The following is a 19,452-nucleotide window of genomic DNA, read 5'->3' as shown; positions in this document are numbered from 1 at the left end:
ATGGTGGTGGTGATAGTAATGATGGTGATACTGTGGTAGAGATAGTAATGATGATGATAGTAATGATGACATGGTGGTGGTGATGGTAACGATGATGATATGGTAGTAGTGATAGTAATAATGATGATGTGCTGGAGGTGATGGTAATGATAATGATAATGACATGGTGGTTATAATAGATTGACAATCAACATATAGTTTGAACACAGGTAGCCATAAGCTCTTTATTAAAACGGAAGTTACCAACTGAAAGTAAACAGGAACTCTTTCTTAACTATAACACAAAAAAATAACAATGGGCGATAATCGTAATAGTAATAGATAATCAGATACCCAAACATTGTATCGATATCGGTATCGATGATACTTTATTACATCCCTTCACCCTTAGTAAGGCATGCAAACTAATGACATTAAAATAATAAGAGAAATAAGGAACCGTTAATTATGGCAAATTATAGATTAATAATTATTTACAAATCCAACCTCTTCAGTGGAATAATTATTCTCTGTGACCTTCGAGGCACAATTTGACCTTGATTGAATGAGCTTCCCAATTGCTCTGAGTTCCTAGTTTGGCTGTTAGTGTTAGCATTAGTTGGCGCGCAAGTAGGTCCAAGATTAATAGGATCACCAGTGCCTTCAGTGGTTAAACCAACTGATTGTGCAGGTGGCTTGCCTGATGTGAAGCGCTGATCTCTCGGTGGACTGTCAGTACACTGAAACTCATTGTGTGGGTTTATGTCAGATGGTACAACTCTAATTTGATCTTGGTGTCTTCTCTCAATGACACCATTATCTGTTTGGACTCGAAATGAAAGAGGACCTGTTGCTTTGATAATTGTACCAGGTACCCATTTCTCTTTACCAGAGTAATTTCTAACCAATACTGTATCATCAACATCTATCTCCCTATCGCGAGAAGTTTCATCATGATAATACTTTTGGGCATTTTGTTTTTGCATAACTGACTGCTGAACTGATGAGTGCAGGAGGTCCAGGTGTGTCTTTAGCTTTCTACCCATTAGTAACTCAGATGGTGTCACTCCTGTGGTGACATGAGGTGTGGTTCGATATTTAGTTAGGAATCTGCTAACTTTCTCTCTTACAGTGGTAGCACCTTTTGCACTCATTTTGACCATTGCTGTTTTGAATGTACCCACAGCACGTTCAGCTAATCCATTGCTAGCAGGGTGATATGGAGAGCAAGTTATATGTTTGATACCATTAGCATTACAAAACATTTGGAATTCATAACTAGTGAAGGTAGGACCATTGTCCGAGACCAAGGTATTCGGCAAACCATGTGTTGAAAAGAATTCTCGTAGCTCTGCAATAGTGTCACGAGCTGTGATAGTGCTCATAAGCTTTACTTCGAGCCACTTAGAGTGGGCATCCACTAAGATTAGAAACATTTTGTTAAAAAAAGGACCTGCAAAGTCAATGTGTAATCTAGACCAGGGTTCATTTGGCCAATCCCAATTATACAAGGGTGCTTTGGCTGGATTACGAGCATTCTTTTGACAGTCATAACACTCTTTGACAAAGGTTTCAATGTTCGAATCCAGATGTGGCCACCAGAACCATGAGCGAGCTAACGCTTTCATTTTAGACGCACCAAGATGAGTGTCGTGTAACATGATTAACACCTGATTTCGCAGAGCAAGGGGAATGATTACTCTTGTACCCCACAAAATACAATTATGCTCTAGACTCAATTCATTTTCCCTCAATTTGTAAGGCTTTAACTGTTCATTAGTTACAGTTTCTGGCCATCCATCCCTACAATATTGATAGACAGTATTCAAAACAGTATCATTCACAATAGCATTGGCAATATCATGATAACTAACAGGGGAATTGTCAATCACGTTGAACAACATATCAATGTCTTCAGGTACAAAAAGTTCAGTCTTGTCAGCAAGTGGTAGTCGAGAAAGGCCATCGGCACAATTCTTTGGACCAGGTATATACTCCAGCTTATAATCATAGGCGGCAAGTGTGATCGCCCATCTTTGAAGGCGAGCTGATGCATGTTCAGGCAAAGGTTTGGCTTCTCCTAGTAATCCCAAAAGTGGTTTATGATCCGTACGAATAACTACACGACTACCAAAAATAAACTTATGGAACTTCTTGACACCAAATAACACCGATAGTGCCTCCCTATCCAATTGCGAATATTTAGCTTCAGCCTGATTGAGTGAAAGACTAGCATAAGCAATTGGCCTTTCATTATTTTCACTATCTAAATGAGCTAATATTGCTCCAACCCCGTGGGAGGAAGCATCACACGTAAGAATAAGCTGTTTTGTAGGATCAAAATGACATAGGATTTGATCAGATGATAACATTAATTTCACTTTTTGAAAAGAATCTTCCTGTTGACTGCTCCAATGCCATTTGGCATTTTTACGAAGAAGCATGTAGAGGGGAGCGAGGGTATGAGACAAATTTTTCATGAAATTTGAATAGTAATTCACGAATCCTAGAAATGCCTGCAATTGCTGAACGTTGTTAGGACGGGGTGCTTCGTATATTGCTTGTACCTTTTCAGGCTGAGGACGTAAACCATGCGATGATAGGCGATATCCTAAGAAGTTGATTTCTGGCTTCAGAAATTGACATTTTTCTCGTCGAATACATAATCCTTTCTCGTTGATGAGTCGTAGAACTTTATCCAAGGTAGCGAGATGCTCTTGGTCATTTTGACCAGTAATGTAGACATTGTCAAAGTAGACACACACGCCTGGTATGTCTTGAAACAGGGTTTCCATGACAGATTGGAAGATTCCTGGACTGGCAGAAATACCGAAACAGAGTCGTTCATATTGGAAGAGTCCTTTGTGGGTATTGATTGTAGTGAGTTGTCGAGAACTTGGATCTAGATTGAGTTGAGTATAGGCATGTGTAAAATCTAGCTCAGTGAATTTGTCACCATGTGATAATGTTATAGCGAGGTCTTCGATTCTTGGTATTGGGTGATTGTTTTCGTGAATGGCTTTATTTATTGTGACCTTGTAGTCACCACAGATTCTGACAGTATTGTCTTTCTTTAAGACTGGTACAATGGGCGTTGCCCATTCCGACGTTGAAACCTTTTTTATAATGTTCTCGTGTTGTAAGCGCTCGAGCTCGTTTTCTATCTTTTGCAGCATGGCAAATGGTGGTTGTCTACATTTGATTAATTTTGGAGTTGCATTGTCTTTTAAATAGATTTTGACTTCACAATCATTGAATAATCCAGTGCCTTGAAAAACGTTGTTGTTTCGATCTAACACCTCGTCAAGAGTTTGTTAGTTCTCAATTGAGAATAAAGATGACCAATTGAGCTTAAAATGATGAAGCCAGTCCCTTCCCATTAAGGGAGGACCGTTACCTTCAACTATAAGGAGTGGCAGGTTCGCAGTTTGCTTATCATACTGCACATTAACAATTGTTTCTCCAACAATTTTGACATCTTGGCCTGTGTAGGTGGTTAGTGATTTCAATGACTTATCAAGTTTAGAGTTAACTAGATTTTCAAAGTCATTCTTGGTCATTACACTACATGACGCACCAGTATCAATGTGGAACACAATGTTTTTATTGTTAATGAGGAGGGGAACCGAAATAGGGGGCCTTTTGTTTGGGGAATTCACAATAAAAAGTTCAAAATTATGCTCTGGGGGGCTTTCTTCATGCTGGGTGGTCAAATTATCTTCATTCAACAGGTGATTTTGATGGCGGTATTTTGCTTTAGGCGCTGGTTTTTTTTGTCGATTGTGTTTGCGATCTGCACATTTTTGCAATGTGACCCACTTTTTGACATTTATGGCAGGTTGATGATTTGAATTTACACTGGAATTGGGTATGAGGGCCGCCGCACCGATGACACGATTTAGAAGTCGCTGATGAAGCATGTGATTTGCTCATGGTACTGAACGATCTTGAAGGTTGCTGATAAGAGTTTCTGAACATGGAAAAATGGACAGTTTCGCCCTTCTGAAGTTGATGTGCACTATCTCTTGTTTGATGAATAGAGAGGGCAATGTCCATGGCTTTGTCGATAGTGAGATCATGCTCAACAAGAAGTTTTCGTTGAATCTGAGCATCGTTAATACCGGTCCAAACTTTTCGCAAAGACGTTCATTTAGAGTTTCTCGAAACTGGCAGTGCTCCGCAATGCTCCGCAGGGCAGCACAATACTGTTGGATTGATTCGTTCGGTTGACGATTTCTTCCTTCAAACTTAGCTCGCTGCAGGAATTTAGGTGGAGGTGGGGAGTGGAAGTTCTTTAGCAGCATGCAAAGTTCTTCAAATGATTTATCTGCAGGCGAGTTTGGTTGGCACAGATCTTTCAATATTCTAAATTGTTTGGGGCCTACTACTGTTAGTAGCACAGCAGCTTGCTTTTTATCTGATTCTATGTCATTTGCCATGAAATAGAACTTGAGACGTTCCAAGTAGTCCACAATGGATGTCCCTTCCACAAATTCTGAGATGGTCCCAATGGTAGCCATTATTTTGGTTTAATTTACGTAATCAATAAAAATATTTGAATAATTACTTATCTGGCTCTTTTAAGAATTAATATGTAGCACTTCGGCTCTAGATGACTTTATCTCGTCGCCATTTATAATAGATTGACAATCAACATATAGTTTGAACACAAATAGCCATAAGCTCTTTATTAAAACGGAAGTTACCAACTGAAAGTAAACAGGAACTCTTTCTTAACTATAACACAAAAAAATAACAATGGGCGATAATCGTAATAGTAATAGATAATCAGATACCCAAACATTGTATCGATATCGGTATCGATGACACTTTATTACAGTGGTAGTGATAGTAATGATGATGATATGGTGGTAGTGATAGTAATTATGATGATATGATGGTGGTGATGATAACGATGATGATATGGTGGTAGTGATAGTAATTATGATGATATGATGGTGGTGATGATAACGATGATGATATGGTGGTAGTGATAGTAATTATGATGATATGATGGTGGTGATGATAACGATGATGATATGGTGGTAGTGATAGTAATGATGATATGGTGGTGGTGATAGTAATGATGATATGGTGGTGGTGATAGTAATGATGATATGGTGGTGGTGATAATAATGATGATATGGTGGTGGTAATAATAATGATAATGATATGGTGGTAGTGATAGTAATGATGATATGGTGGTGGCGATAGTAATGATGATGATATGGTGGTGGTAATGGTAACGATGATGATATGGTGGTGATGGCAATGATTAGGTATTCCAGACCAAAATTTAGATAGCTTTAGATAGTAATCCAAGACTTTTTATTTCAAACTATGTGTTGATTGAGGTACAGAACAGAAGAAATTATTAAAAAATATTAAAAAATAAAAAAGTTATGACCTTTCGAAATAGCGAGAAAAAGTACACTCTTTCGCATTGCAAAATACTCCATTTTTGAGATCTCATTCTAAGAAAAGTAAATGACTAAGAACCCAAAGGATCACTTTTACATAAAGACTTGTACCCACACACTTTGTCTAATTTTTTCCCGTGCGCTAAGAAACACGCTTAAAGAGCTATTGAGATCTGAAATTGGAAATTTTGTCATTTTTCGCAATCAAGGGAAATAACTGATTTTTCGTCAAATTTACCAATTTTCAAAAATTCATTAAAAAATAACTAAGGATAATAAATAGTGCAAATATACCTCAAAATAAACAGAAAATTGTAAACTATAAACAACATTTAACACTAGACCTTTTCATTTAGAAATACTCTTGAGACAAAATGAAATTTGGATGCCACAATCAAAAAATATAAAAAATCCATGATTTTCAAAAATTCATAGAAAATTTTTAAACAGCCACAGAATAACCATTTTAGTCTTAAAAGAATTGCAAAGTAATAAACTATGCATGGATGAAGCATATTCACAGTCAGACTGCAGCAGATAACCTTGAGAGCAATCTAAAAACTGGCCAAAAACGGTCGACCAGATAAAATTATCGACTCTGGGAAAAAAAGGAAATGTGATAAGATGAGACAAAACAGATGTTCCAACACAAAATGCACCTTTATGAGCAATATAAATCCATTAATGGACAATTCTCACCCAAATCTTTTTTTTTTTTGTTTGTTGCTTTAGGTCTCGTCCAACACAATTGAGGTTATATGAGAGACCGCTGAAACAAAAAAACAAGCAATCTAACAAAAATAGTACAAATGTCAATCAAAATCATAACCTAAAGATATCATAAGCTAAATTATAAATAACCAAGAACAAACAGGCAGAGGATTTACAGGAAAAAAATATCCCCTGTTAAAAATACAATCACAAACCAAAGAAGCAGGATAGGCTAGTAAAGAGAAGAAGAAACGACATCACTATCGGATCGTACACCCATGCGAACATCATAGGTATATGATTCAAGGGTGATGCTCCCATCCAACCACCCGCTCACCCAAATCCAATCAAATAATACCCTTCAAGCGCTGATAAGCCTTTGTAATAGCCTTATCAGCAACTGTCCAAAGTCAAGGACTTGCAGAAAATGTCACTTCGAAGTCCCACCTGAAGACATACTTGGACTCCACTTCTGCAATGTCCTCAACAACAGGCCACTTGTAAGTAGAGGCACGAACAGAAAAGTCGATGAGGAACCTCACATAAGCCCGTTGATCACTGATAATGGTGACCAACATAGATCTTTTGGTCATAAAAAACTGCTACCCATTGACCTTGACTTGTGAATCGAAACTCATCATAGTCATCGTCCATATCAGAATCAGACTGGTCACATACATTTTCCTCACTATCATCAATTTTCCTTCTCTGTAGAGGCAGTGGTGAGCAATGACACTGTCGAGGCAGTGGTGAGCAATGACACTGTCGAGGCAGTGGTGAGCAATGACACTGTCGAGGCAGTGGTGAGCGATGACACTGTCGAGGCAGTGGTGAGCGACGACACTGTCGAGGCAGTGGTGAGCGTTGACACTGGAGTGTCAGAGGCTGATATTGGAGTCAGCACTGACAGTGCAGAGACAGATGTTGATACTGGAGAGACTGTAGACACCAGAGATGTTGATGATCCAGGTGTAAAGTAAGGTTCAAAAGTCGAACTGGCAAAAGATGTCCCCTTCCCTGGATCACGACGAATATTTTCCCTTAATTTTGCCATTATTGCCTTTGTTGACTTGACAGCATTTCTAATGGATTTATGATGAACTGGTCCGAGCTTCAGAATACGTAAGAGCCAATCAAGTAAGAAGGACTCTGGCAAACCCTGCTGTGTCCGAAATAAGAGCACACTGCGAGTGATGCTCAGGGCACTCAGCGAAGGCGACAAGTAATCATAGTCAAGAATTTCATTGAGGATAATTTTACGCTCTGCTGGGTCGTGGATTGACCTAGCCGTATCCAACTTCCTGGCAATGAGTAGTCCTATCCTCTGGACAAGTAAGACACACTCCGGATAGAGGTACGTAAACCACTCTGCAATCTGCAGAAAGAAAATAAATGAAAAATGATCACACACTGCAGGTAAGCTGCTGGAGCAGAATTATGAAATATAAGCAAAGCAGTAAACAAGCCGACTTAACCAAACGGGGTAAAAACAGCAGCATGATATGAGCACTGAAATATGAACAGGTTGAATGCAGTAAATAGATGTCCCTCAGAGACAGAGCCTTACATTCTACGGTATATCTTGGTTTTTGTAGCATTAATTGGGCAGTAACTTGATTGCTACCTTATGGCTACCTTTCTGCTTGATAGAAGAGAATCAATTACTGGTGGTATGAAGAAGGGCTTTAAAATAATGAAATAGTAATGATATGTAATAACTCAACTGCACCTAATACCAGCTTCTGTGCTTGTGAGTAGGGCACTTGCAAACCATAGGGTCTCAGATGCAATACATACCTTGGCCTCAGATGATCCCCCCTCACATCGCAGAAAGTGTAGCTGAAGAAGAACTCGATTAGTTAAAGGGGCACTCCAACAAGCATCAGGTCGCCGACCTTTCCCTTTCATCAAAAACCTTCATTTCATTTTCTCATAGTCATCATCAACTGAAAAAAAAAAGTAATCAAGAGTCAATAAGTAGAAAAACAGGTCACAAAAAATGGGATCTCAAACTTTCTACATTGCCAACCATTACTATTACCATCATGGATATTTAAGCCTATTCTTATCTACTATATTATGCCTAATCTAACAACAAAGCATTATTTAGAACATTTTGAAAAGAAAAAAAATATGATACAAGAAGAGTGGTGCTAAAGTTACTTTACCAATGAACACAAAGTACACAATATTTGAACATTCTGAAAAAGAAAATTCCATAGGTAAGGTAGCCAACTGGTTGTTTGTATGGAGAGTGTCACAGTAAAAGTTGTTCACAATTATCTTATTAAATTTTATTTTATTAAGAACTGAATTCATCTCACTCCAGTTATATTTAGGTAGGCTTAGATAAACTTTACCTTCTAATATTAGATCGTCTTTCCTTTTATAGCCTTCCCTCGAATTAATTTCTAATTAGTGAATACTTTTCGTTCTACATTCTGTCACGTAGCCACTTATTATAAAAGCTGATAGGTCTAACACTCTACACTCACTTTCTCTCCACAATCTATGCCGGACGGCCAGTCGCTCTATTCCTATATATATATATTGTAAGATTTTTATCTTTTGGGACTTTGTAGATATTATATCTACACCATTAAGACGCCGGAGCTTTTAACTTTGATTGTATAGCCTTCAAGGATCAAACCCAAGCCCGCTGTACTACACTATAACCTCTTACCAATTGCCTGGAAGTGGAATTTTACGAGTCCAATCCTGTTATCAGAGGAATAGATCATCCAAGCCCATCAACTGCCTGGAAACGTAAACTTACGAACCTGAGATATTATCATAAGTTACGTAAAATATTCATATCTCTATTTGTAACTGCCACGATCACTGTTTATCTCTTTTAATTAAATTTCATCATTATTTTTATTTCATTGTAAACAAATCGTTAATTGTTTTTCATTTATAGTAACTAGTAAATTCTGGGGCCTCATTCTACATATATCTTTATGCATAGTCGAGTAGCTCTTTACTCACTTGAGACCATGACATTTTGGAGGGGACACATATAAAGAATTGAATTTATTTAGTTACTTATATCTATTTCATCTAACTTTAAAGTTTAAATTGTAAAACTCTTAATTGCCCCACTTGATCATATTTTAATTGAACTCCCTATTTACAGGATTAATTTTTTTTTCTTTTTCATTTCTTCATTTAAATGGAATAGCAATTTATCCATTCATTCTTTCATTCAAATTTAATAGCATTTTATTGATTCATTCCTTCATTCATTTATTCATTTATAAATTATTCATTCATTCATTGTTCATTCATTTATTTATTCATTCATTCATTCATCCATTCATTCGTTTATTCACTCATTTATCCAATCATTCATACATTTATTCCTCCCTTCATTCTTTCATTCATACATTATCCATTCATTCATTCATCTATTCACTCAGTTTTTCATTCATTCATTCATTCCTTGTCCACTTTGTTATTATATCACTCATTTCATTTTGTTGTTTGCCTCATTCATGAATTGTTTTCAATATGTTTACATTCCATAACGATTCATTCACCTATCATCCAATCATTCAGTGTTGTGAACACATTTTGTAACTATTGTAAATCTTACGATATTTTATTGTTTTGTATTTCAGACATCACTGTTAAACACTCTTCAATGCCTAATTACAATTGTTGAACAACCATTGAACAAGAGAGAGGTCCCAGCCACGAACTGAGTTGGTAAATATATCCTTCATTATTCTCTTTTACATGAGTTGGGCATCACATGGTAACTATAGACATCGTGATTTGTTTTGCATAGTGATTTGTTTTAAATGCATTTTTGGCATATTACTGTTACCGAAAACCACTTATATATTATGTTCTGAAAAGTGAGTCTTTAAAAACTAAATAATAATAAAAGGAGTCTACTAGCCGTCGTGTTATATTTAGTGATAGATAACTTGGGATTATTTTGGCATCCTATTATTGTTATCACACTCTAGTATATTAGCGTCATTGCGAATAATTGTACACAAACTAACGACGAGTCACACACATTGGTGATACATTTTTCGTAGTAACATAGTTTAGAGTACACGCGATTGACACATTGTTATTGACACAAGTCATAATAACTCCGCATTGTATTGACACATTGCTTTATAAGATATAACGATAAAAGGCATCAAATTCAACATACATAATAAGTTGAAATAAGAGAGAGAGATTTCTAAAAATAGAACAGTTCATTCCAGTAAGTGTAAATAAATAAAACAGTCAGTAACAGTATCCTGTCAATATAATATATATAAAATATCGTAACTAATTTATTGCAACATGGAAGCATATAAAAGATACTTAAGTCTCGCAAAGGACTTAGAAATACCCCAGGAAAGAATATTTTCATGGTGCGAAGAGAAAGTAAAAGAAGAAAAAGAACATGAAGAAAGAATTCGTAGAGAAGAAAATGAAGAAAGAATTCGTAAAGAAGAAAAAGAACACGAAGAAAGAATTCGTAGAGAAGAAAAAGAACACGAAGAAAGAATTCGTAGAGAAGAAAAAGAACACGAAGAAAGAATACGTAGAGAAGAACGAGAAGAAAGAGTCCAAGAAAGGGAACTAAAAAGACAAATAGCTTTAGCAGAAGAAGAAACCAAAAGGACCCAAATGATGCTGGAAATTGAAAAAACAAAAACCGGTCATGAAAGAAAACATAATAATAGTGATGAATTTTTCGTGAAACTTCCACGCATGCCAACATACGATGAACGCTCAGACTGTTTAGAATCCTTCTTACACCGATTCGAAGTTCAGGCTAAAGGTTATCGTTGGCCAGAAAGCAAATGGGCCACAGCCTTGATTAACTGCTTATCTGGAGAACCGCTAAAAGTTTTCTATACCTTAACAACTGAAGATGCAGATGACTATGGAAAAATTAAAGACGCTCTACTAAAAAGATTTAGATTAACGGAAGATGGTTACCAGGAAAGGTTTCACACTGCAAAACCGGAAAGTGGAGAAGACTTTAATACATTCGTGAACCGAATTACTCAATTTCTAAATCGGTGGCTTGAGTTGGCAAACGTAAAACAAGACGACTTTGCAGGCCTTTACTATCTCACGCTGAAGAATCGAATCTATCAAGCTTGCAACCCAGATTTAGTCGCATTCTTTAAAGAGAGAAAGCCAGAAAACTTGGACAAATTAAAAATTTACGCAGAAAACTTTAACAGCGCACATCCATTGACACCCCTTAGCAGAACATTGAAGGAACCATACTACGCTGCCGCTGCTCAGAGTCCATGTACACCTAAAGTTCAATACTCAAATAGAACGAGCCGATCAATCACTCGGAACACGCAAGTGAAACAGGATGACCATAGTAACAAACCATGGAACAAACAGTTCAATAGAGACCATAGCCGACCCTATCAAAACAAAACAAGAAATAGCACTGACAATAATACTGAGTATAAGAAAACCAACAAACCTATAATTAAATGTCAATATTGTGGAATGAAAGGCCACACAGCAGACAAATGTTACAAAATCGTGGGATATCCAAAAGAAACTGCAAATGCATCACTCCAAACAGGTGTAAACAATCAGACACGAGTAATGTCAGGAGAAAATATAAATGTGTATTGCGTGAAAGGTATGTCACTTTTAACACAAACTCACAAATCAGGATCGCTATTTTTTTTGTGAAGGCAAAGCTAATGGAACTGATTGCAAAATATTGAGAGACACAGGATGCAGTACAGTAGGAATAAAAGCATCTTTGATCAATGACGAAGACAAAACTGGAAAAACGGTACAATGCATCACATTCAGTGGCACAGTCGAAACCTTTGAAACAGCTAATGTGTACATAGAAACCCCATACTATACAGGAATAGTGGAATGCTGTATACTTCCCAACCCCGTCGCTGATGTTATTGTTGGCAATATAAAAGGTCTTAAAGACAACCCAACAGATGTAAAAGAATGGTCATTAACCCAAGAAACAGCTTGTCTAGCAGAAACAAGAAAGATGACTAAGACAACAGAGAAGCCAATGACTATTTCTCTAGAACCACAACAATTTGACAGGAACACGTTCATTGAAGAACAGAAAAAGGACCCGACTTTAACTTCATATTTCAATATCGCAAACAAAGGGACGAAATCAAAAGTTGAATACATCATTGAAAAAGATATTCTGTTCAGGTTACATAGGAAAAGAAACAAAATAGCTAAACAACTGGTCACGCCGAGTATTTACAGAAACAAAATCCTTGGAATAGCGCACGATTCAATAACCTCTGGACATCTTGGGAGCTCTTCCACATTGAAGAGAATATCCGAGAATTTCACATGGCCTGGAATTACTAAAGACGTCCGAGAATATGTGAAATCTTGTGACACATGTCAAAGAAGAGTCGCAAAAGGCAGAATACCGAGATTGCCATTAGAGACAACCCCAGTTATTGAAAAAGTTTTTCAAAAAGTTGCAATTGACATTATAGGCCCTTTAACAAAATCAGATAGAAACCATACACACATACTAACACTAGTCGATTACGCAACCAGGTGGCCAGAAGCGATAGCATTGAAATCAACTACATCGGATCACATAGCTGAAGCATTGATGACAATTTTTACTAGAATAGGCATACCAAATGAGATACTGTCGGACAATGGACCCCAATTTACATCACATATGATGCATGAAACCATGAAACTCATGGGAATCCAACACTCATTCACAACTCCCTACCACCCCCAAGCAAATGGTCTTTGTGAAAGATTTAATGGCACTCTAAAGAATATGTTAAGAAAAGTGTCAGCAGAAAAACCAGATGATTGGGACAGATACTTACCAGCAATCCTATTTGCATATAGAGAAATACCCCAAGAATCTACAGGCTACTCCCCATTTGAGTTGATGTATGGACGATCACCTCGCGGCCCGATCAATATAGTAGCCGACATTTGTAAAGGGAATGAGGAGGACAATAACGAAATTATGTTTGCTTACGAATATGTAAGAAACCTGAAAGACAGAATAGAGGATACATGTAAGCTAGCACAGGAATCCGTCACCAAAAAAGCAGAGAAATACAAGGAATACTCCGATAGAAAAAGCAAGTCAAGAAAATTTGAGATTGGTGACAAAGTACTAATACTCTTACCCGATGACTCGAGTAAACTTTTAGCTACATGGAAAGGACCATTCAATGTATTAGCAGTACGATCTGGTGTTAATTACGAGATTCAAATTAACAACACAACAAAGACATTCCATGCAAACATGCTAAAAAAATATTTCGATAGAGACAGATTATCACAACCAATATTTAACCATGTTGAAGCTGCAAATGTAGGATTAATCATCGAAACTCACAGCGATGATGTCGAACTACAACACACCCCACAACACGGTAACTCTAAAAATAGTACAATTAATGACGTCACAATCAATCCTCAACTAAACGAATGTCAGAAACGAGAAATCAGGTCATTATTAGAAAAGTACCAGTCAGTCTTTACAGACGCACCCGGACATACAACATTAGTGGAACACGACATAAAGTTAACCACATCTACCCCTATCAACGTGAAAAACTATCCTATTCCATTTCACGCACGAGAACAAGTTGAAAAGGAAGTTAAGGATATGCTAGATACAGGAATAGTTAGATATTCTTCAAGCCCATACTCATCACCAATAGTAGTAGTGAAAAAGAAAGACGGATCGATAAGGCTATGTATCGACTTTCGCAAATTAAATGAAGCAACAGTATTTGATGCAGAACCAATACCAAATCAAGAGAATTTATTTGCTGCCTTATCTCAAGCAAAATACATGACAAAATGTGATCTTTCTAGAGGTTACTGGCAGATTCCACTGAAAGAATCATGTAAGAAATACACAGCATTTCAATCACCATTAGGATTGTTAGAATTTAACTATATGCCATTTGGATTATCGACAGCCGCATCGACATTCCAAAGAATGATGCGTATGTTATTAAAAGACATCCCGTCTACACTCTCATACTTCGACGACGCATGTATTTTCTCAAACTCATGGACTGATCACATGACAACCTTAGAATTAGTGCTTGAAGCATTAAAACGTAATTCTTTAACAACAAAACCGTCAAAAACAAGCGTTGCATTTTACGAAATTGATTTTCTCGGTCATACCGTTGGTCATGGGACACAGACACCCGAGACAGAAAAACAAACAAAAATCGCACAATTGCAACCACCTAAGACAAAAAAAGAAGTACGCAAAGTACTTGGGCTCCTAAATTTTTACAGGAAATACATTTACAACTTCGCGCACATCGCGACACCGCTAACAAATCTGACAAAGAATGGGTCACCGAACAAAATTGTTTGGACAGAAGCGTGTCAGAATAGCTTTAACCAATTAAAGGCATTACTCTGTTCAGAACCAATTCTTAAATTACCCGACATATCAAAAGAATTTGTTGTAAGAACTGACGCGTCTGATAAGGGCATCGCAGGTGTACTATTACAGGAACATGAGGGAACTCTAATGCCTTGCTTATATGCAAGCAGAAAATTATTGGACAGAGAATCACGATACTCTGTAATAGAGCGTGAAGGACTGGCCATCGTCTTTGCTTTAAAGACATTCAGCAGATATCTACTGCTAAAAGAGTTTGTGGTCGAAACGGACCATAAACCACTCACGTACATAAGAAATAACAAAATGAATAATAGTAGAGTACTAAGGTGGAGTCTATTTTTGCAAAATTACACTTTCAGTATCTCTCACATACCAGGCTGTGAAAATATTCACGCCGACCTACTTTCTCGATTAGTATAAACACGTGAGAAGGGTATAACTTAACCTCCCATGCATACTGTTAGTTACCTCGCAAACTATGCCAAATCAGAACGCACAATTTCGATAATTTTATTTGTAAACATGATGACCCAACTTAATGTAACATTGAGTATTGTTTGGATATATATACCATACCCATTCATGATTTGGGAAATCTTCTCTTTATCTATTATTGTTATGAATTTTCACTCATTTATGATTAATAATTGAAATGTCAATATTCCATTTACATTTTCATTCATTTCATTCAGTAAATTACCTTCATATCATCGACTTAAACCATGCTTCATTGCCATCACTATTGTTTATCACAATGATTTGTAATCACATTGCCATCATGTTGTTCATCACAATGATTTGTAATCACAATCTTTCATTGTTATTGTCACCCATTCATATACCTACGTTAATATAAACATTTCCATGTCTAGTTAATAAATAATTTAATTGTAGCACAAATCATAACAATGGATTAATGCTAGAGTATCATGATAGTAAATTTACTTCCGTTTGTAAAATCTATCTTTCCCATAATGGTTAGAAAAACAGGTCACAAAAAATGGGATCTCAAACTTTCTACATTGCCAACCATTACTATTACCATCATGGATATTTAAGCCTATTCTTATCTACTATATTATGCCTAATCTAACAACAAAGCATTATTTAGAACATTTTGAAAAGAAAAAAAATATGATACAAGAAGAGTGGTGCTAAAGTTACTTTACCAATGAACACAAAGTACACAATATTTGAACATTCTGAAAAAGAAAATTCCATAGGTAAGGTAGCCAACTGGTTGTTTGTATGGAGAGTGTCACAGTAAAAGTTGTTCACAATTATCTTATTAAATTTTATTTTATTAAGAACTGAATTCATCTCACTCCAGTTATATTTCGGTAGGCTTAGATAAACTTTACCTTCTAATATTAGATCGTCTTTCCTTTTATAGCCTTCCCTCGAATTAATTTCTAATTAGTGAATACTTTTCGTTCTACATTCTGTCACGTAGCCACTTATTATAAAAGCTGATAGGTCTAACACTCTACACTCACTTTCTCTCCACAATCTATGCCGGACGGCCAGTCGCTCTATTCCTATATATATATATTGTAAGATTTTTATCTTTTGGGACTTTGTAGATATTATATCTACACCATTAAGACGCCGGAGCTTTTAACTTTGATTGTATAGCCTTCAAGGATCAAACCCAAGCCCGCTGTACTACACTATAATCTCTTACCAATTGCCTGGAAGTGGAATTTTACGAGTCCAATCCTGTTATCAGAGGAATAGATCATCCAAGCCCATCAACTGCCTGGAAACGTAAACTTACGAACCTGAGATATTATCATAAGTTACGTAAAATATTCATATCTCTATTTGTAACTGCCACGATCACTGTTTATCTCTTTTAATTAAATTTCATCATTATTTTTATTTCATTGTAAACAAATCGTTAATTGTTTTTCATTTATAGTAACTAGTAAATTCTGGGGCCTCATTCTACATATATCTTTATGCATAGTCGAGTAGCTCTTTACTCACTTGAGACCATGACAGAGAGAAAGGGGGGGGGGGGGGGGGGGCGCTAGGAGAAGGAGAGAAAGAGAATGAGTATGTGTGCGAGGATGAGAGAGAGAGAGATAAGTGTAAGAGGGGACAAAGATTAGACAATGAGAGAAAAAATGAGAAGGAGCTAGAGAGAGAAGAGAGAAAAAGAGTTGGGGGGGGGGGGGGAGTAGAGGGAGAGAGAGAAAAAATGTAAAAAAGGAGATATAGAGAGAAGAATATAGAGAAAGAGAGTGGGAGGGGGGGGGGGGGGGGGGGTAGAGGGAGAGAGAAATAAATAGATAGAAAGAGAGAGAGAGATCCTATCTACTAATTTGAGCATCTAACATTATCGTTGGAAATGGCCAGTTCACTGTTTGACTCAATTGTCAATAAACAATAAAAAAACATGAAAGCCGAAAATCGTTACTTAACTTCTACCTATCTTAAGGATTGATTTGGAGACCCAAAAAAAAGTAATTTAATTGAAGCAACACATAATTTCAGGAGTGTGCTTATTCCCCTCAATTGATAAACAAACGCACTCGGTCGGGTGCCGCCATCTTGGATTTCTATGCCGATGTTGCTAGGTCGTGTTTGAAGAAAGATTTAAACACAATTCTTGACTTTGAAGTCAGCAAATGTCCTACACATGTTGAATTAACTTATATTTTATGATATCATGAAAAAAACAAAATAGGATTTCATGGTGTAAAAAATTAACAGAGATCTGTTCTGACATGGAGTTTCAAAATGAGGTCATTCTCAATATTCTCATTCTTGTCCAAGTCAGCGGACGATAATAAAACATCATCATTAATATTAGAGATAGAATTAAATGTAAAATTGATTTAATAAAAGCCAAATTAAAACACTTACCTAGTGATTCTTTTAAAAATCTGTTGAGTTCATATCCATTTTAGGAATTGAATAACACAAAGACACTTCACTTGACTGAGACTCAACTGAGACAACGATGCTAGGCACGCCGGAATCAAAAGTGAAAATGGAATGCTCGCGTTGTGTTGACGTTTGGAACTCCCGCGGGTGGTACAAATCTCGGAAACCATCGAGACTTAGATATTATAAAGAAAAAATGTTTCTAATCCTATTTTTGGCTTTAAAAAATCGAAATTTGTGAATTTTTGCCGAATTTAGGTATTTTTTCTGAAATATTTCGATTGTTTAGGGTTTTAATGTAAATAAATCACGTTGTTATTGGTATCATTAGAAAGAGCTTTTAATTCCCTTTCTAATAATGCTATTTGTAACACGATCCAACAAAAGTACTAGTAGCGTTGGCGGTTAAAAAATGGTTACCCATAAAATTTCGGTTATTCGCCGCGATAAAAAAACGCATTATGTCATGCTCTTTACAAGGATCTAATAAATTATTTTTGCAAGAAAAATCATCAAATCTGACATGTTTTAGAAGGAGAATAGATAAGCTTTTCAGTGATATAATTTTAATCCCTGTAACTTAAATAGAAATATAGATTGCTTCAAGTGAAATTGGTTGAAAATTAGAGATTTTCAGGCCCGTTACACAGAAATGGACTGGATTGGGATACCTACAATGATGATGATATGGTGGTGGTCATGGTAATGATTATGATGATATGGTGGTAGTAAAAGTAATGATGATGGTAATGATGACATGCTGGTGGTAATAGTAATGATGATGATATGGTAGTGGTGATGGTAATGATGATGATACGGTGGCGGTGATAGTAGTTCATGATGATATGGTGGTGATGGTAATGATGATATGGTGGTGGTGATGGTAATGATGATGATATGATGGTGGTGATAGTAATGATGATGATGTGGTGGTGGGTATGGTTATGATGATATGGTGGTGTTGATGGTAATGATGATGATCATATGGTGATGATGATATGGTGGTAGTGATAGTAATGATGATATGGTCGTGGTGGTGATAGTAATGATGGTGATATGGTGGTGGTGATAGTAATGATGATGATATTGATATGGTGGTAGTGATAGTAATGATGATATGGTGGTGGTGATGGTGATTGTTTCAGTGGTAGTATTGATGATGATGACGATGGTGCTGGTTGGTGTGGCACTAGTGATGATGTTGATGGTGATTCTGTGGTAGTAATGATGATGGGATGTGATGGTTGTTGTGATCTGGCAGTGGTGCTGTCGGTGATGGTAGGATTTATGATGATGATAATGATGGTGGTGGGTAGTAGTAGTAGTAGTAGTAGTAGTAGTAGTAGTAGTAGTAGTAGTAGTAGTAGTAGTAGTAGTAGTAGTAGTAGTAGTAGTAATTTAATGGGAAATTTATATAGCGTCATTTTATCCATTTACAATGCTCAGTAGGAACACTAGGTGTGTTCATGTTTGATGTCATGTTGAGACGATTCCACATTCCATTCCCCTCTCGTGCTAAACGACACGGGTAAGTGAGGCCTGTGGGCTACATCAATTTGCGTGGCACCACAATGCGTGAATTGACCCACCTCCCTCACCCCACACCCAACCCCCATCCCAATTTGCTTCACCTATCAATGAAAAAATAAAGGAGAAAAGAAAAGCTGCAGCTATACCGACTCAACTCAAATTCCAATGCGCATGTACAATCAACTGATTATTCAAACTCAGTCTGAATAGTCTTCTATGGCAGTCTAGTTTTTGCTTGTTTGTTTGTTGTTTTAAAAAATATTTTAATTATTGAAGATTGCAAAAAAATCATGCAAATCAAAATTACGATTGTAGTAACTATCAAATGGTAGTCCGCTTTATTTGATGAGAAAGATAAAATCATGGATCAATTGGAAGTCCAAATAAAAATTAAACTCTTCAAAAGTAACAAAAAGTCAGTCAAAGAACCTGTGGTATAAATGAACAGCTTTTCTCACAACATAACATGATGTCCAAATAAAATCAGGACAAAAATAAATAATTATAAAATTGCATAATCCGATA

The 19,452-nt window shown here is 36.6% G+C and overlaps 2 protein-coding genes across 2 annotated transcripts in view; both read right to left on the bottom strand.

The window, feature by feature from the left end:
• LOC144964980 (uncharacterized) overlaps positions 1 to 19,452 on the bottom strand; it is a 31,641-nt gene that overhangs the window by 11,060 nt on the left and 1,129 nt on the right. The gene's annotated exons all lie outside the window — the stretch shown is intronic.
• Positions 4,641 to 17,565, bottom strand: LOC144964984 (uncharacterized). The gene is made up of 3 exons (XM_078899804.1): positions 17,377 to 17,565; positions 7,908 to 8,056; positions 4,641 to 7,485 (listed from the first exon to the last, which is right to left on the bottom strand). The coding sequence occupies exons 2-3, from the start codon at positions 8,016 to 8,018 to the stop codon at positions 6,805 to 6,807; spliced, it is 792 nt and encodes a 263-aa protein (XP_078755930.1). The 5' UTR covers positions 8,019 to 8,056; positions 17,377 to 17,565; the 3' UTR covers positions 4,641 to 6,804.

The sequence above is a fragment of the Berghia stephanieae genome, chromosome 2, assembly GCF_034508935.2.
Source record: "Berghia stephanieae isolate SIO BIC M18660-M18661 chromosome 2, UCSD_Bste_1.3, whole genome shotgun sequence".
NCBI lineage: Eukaryota > Metazoa > Mollusca > Gastropoda > Nudibranchia > Aeolidiidae > Berghia > Berghia stephanieae.
Note: the sequence above shows the minus strand (reverse complement) of the source record. Positions and strands in the feature narration are given on the sequence as shown.

Excerpts from the sequence above, each read along its gene's own strand:
- LOC144964984 (XM_078899804.1), bottom strand. The coding sequence starts at position 8,018 with ATGAAAGGGAAAGGTCGGCGACCTGATGCTTGTTGGAGTGCCCCTTTA. Across the intron at positions 7,486-7,907 it reads GGGGATCATCTGAGGCCAAG|ATTGCAGAGTGGTTTACGTA; the intron begins GTATGTATTGCA and ends TTCTTTCTGCAG.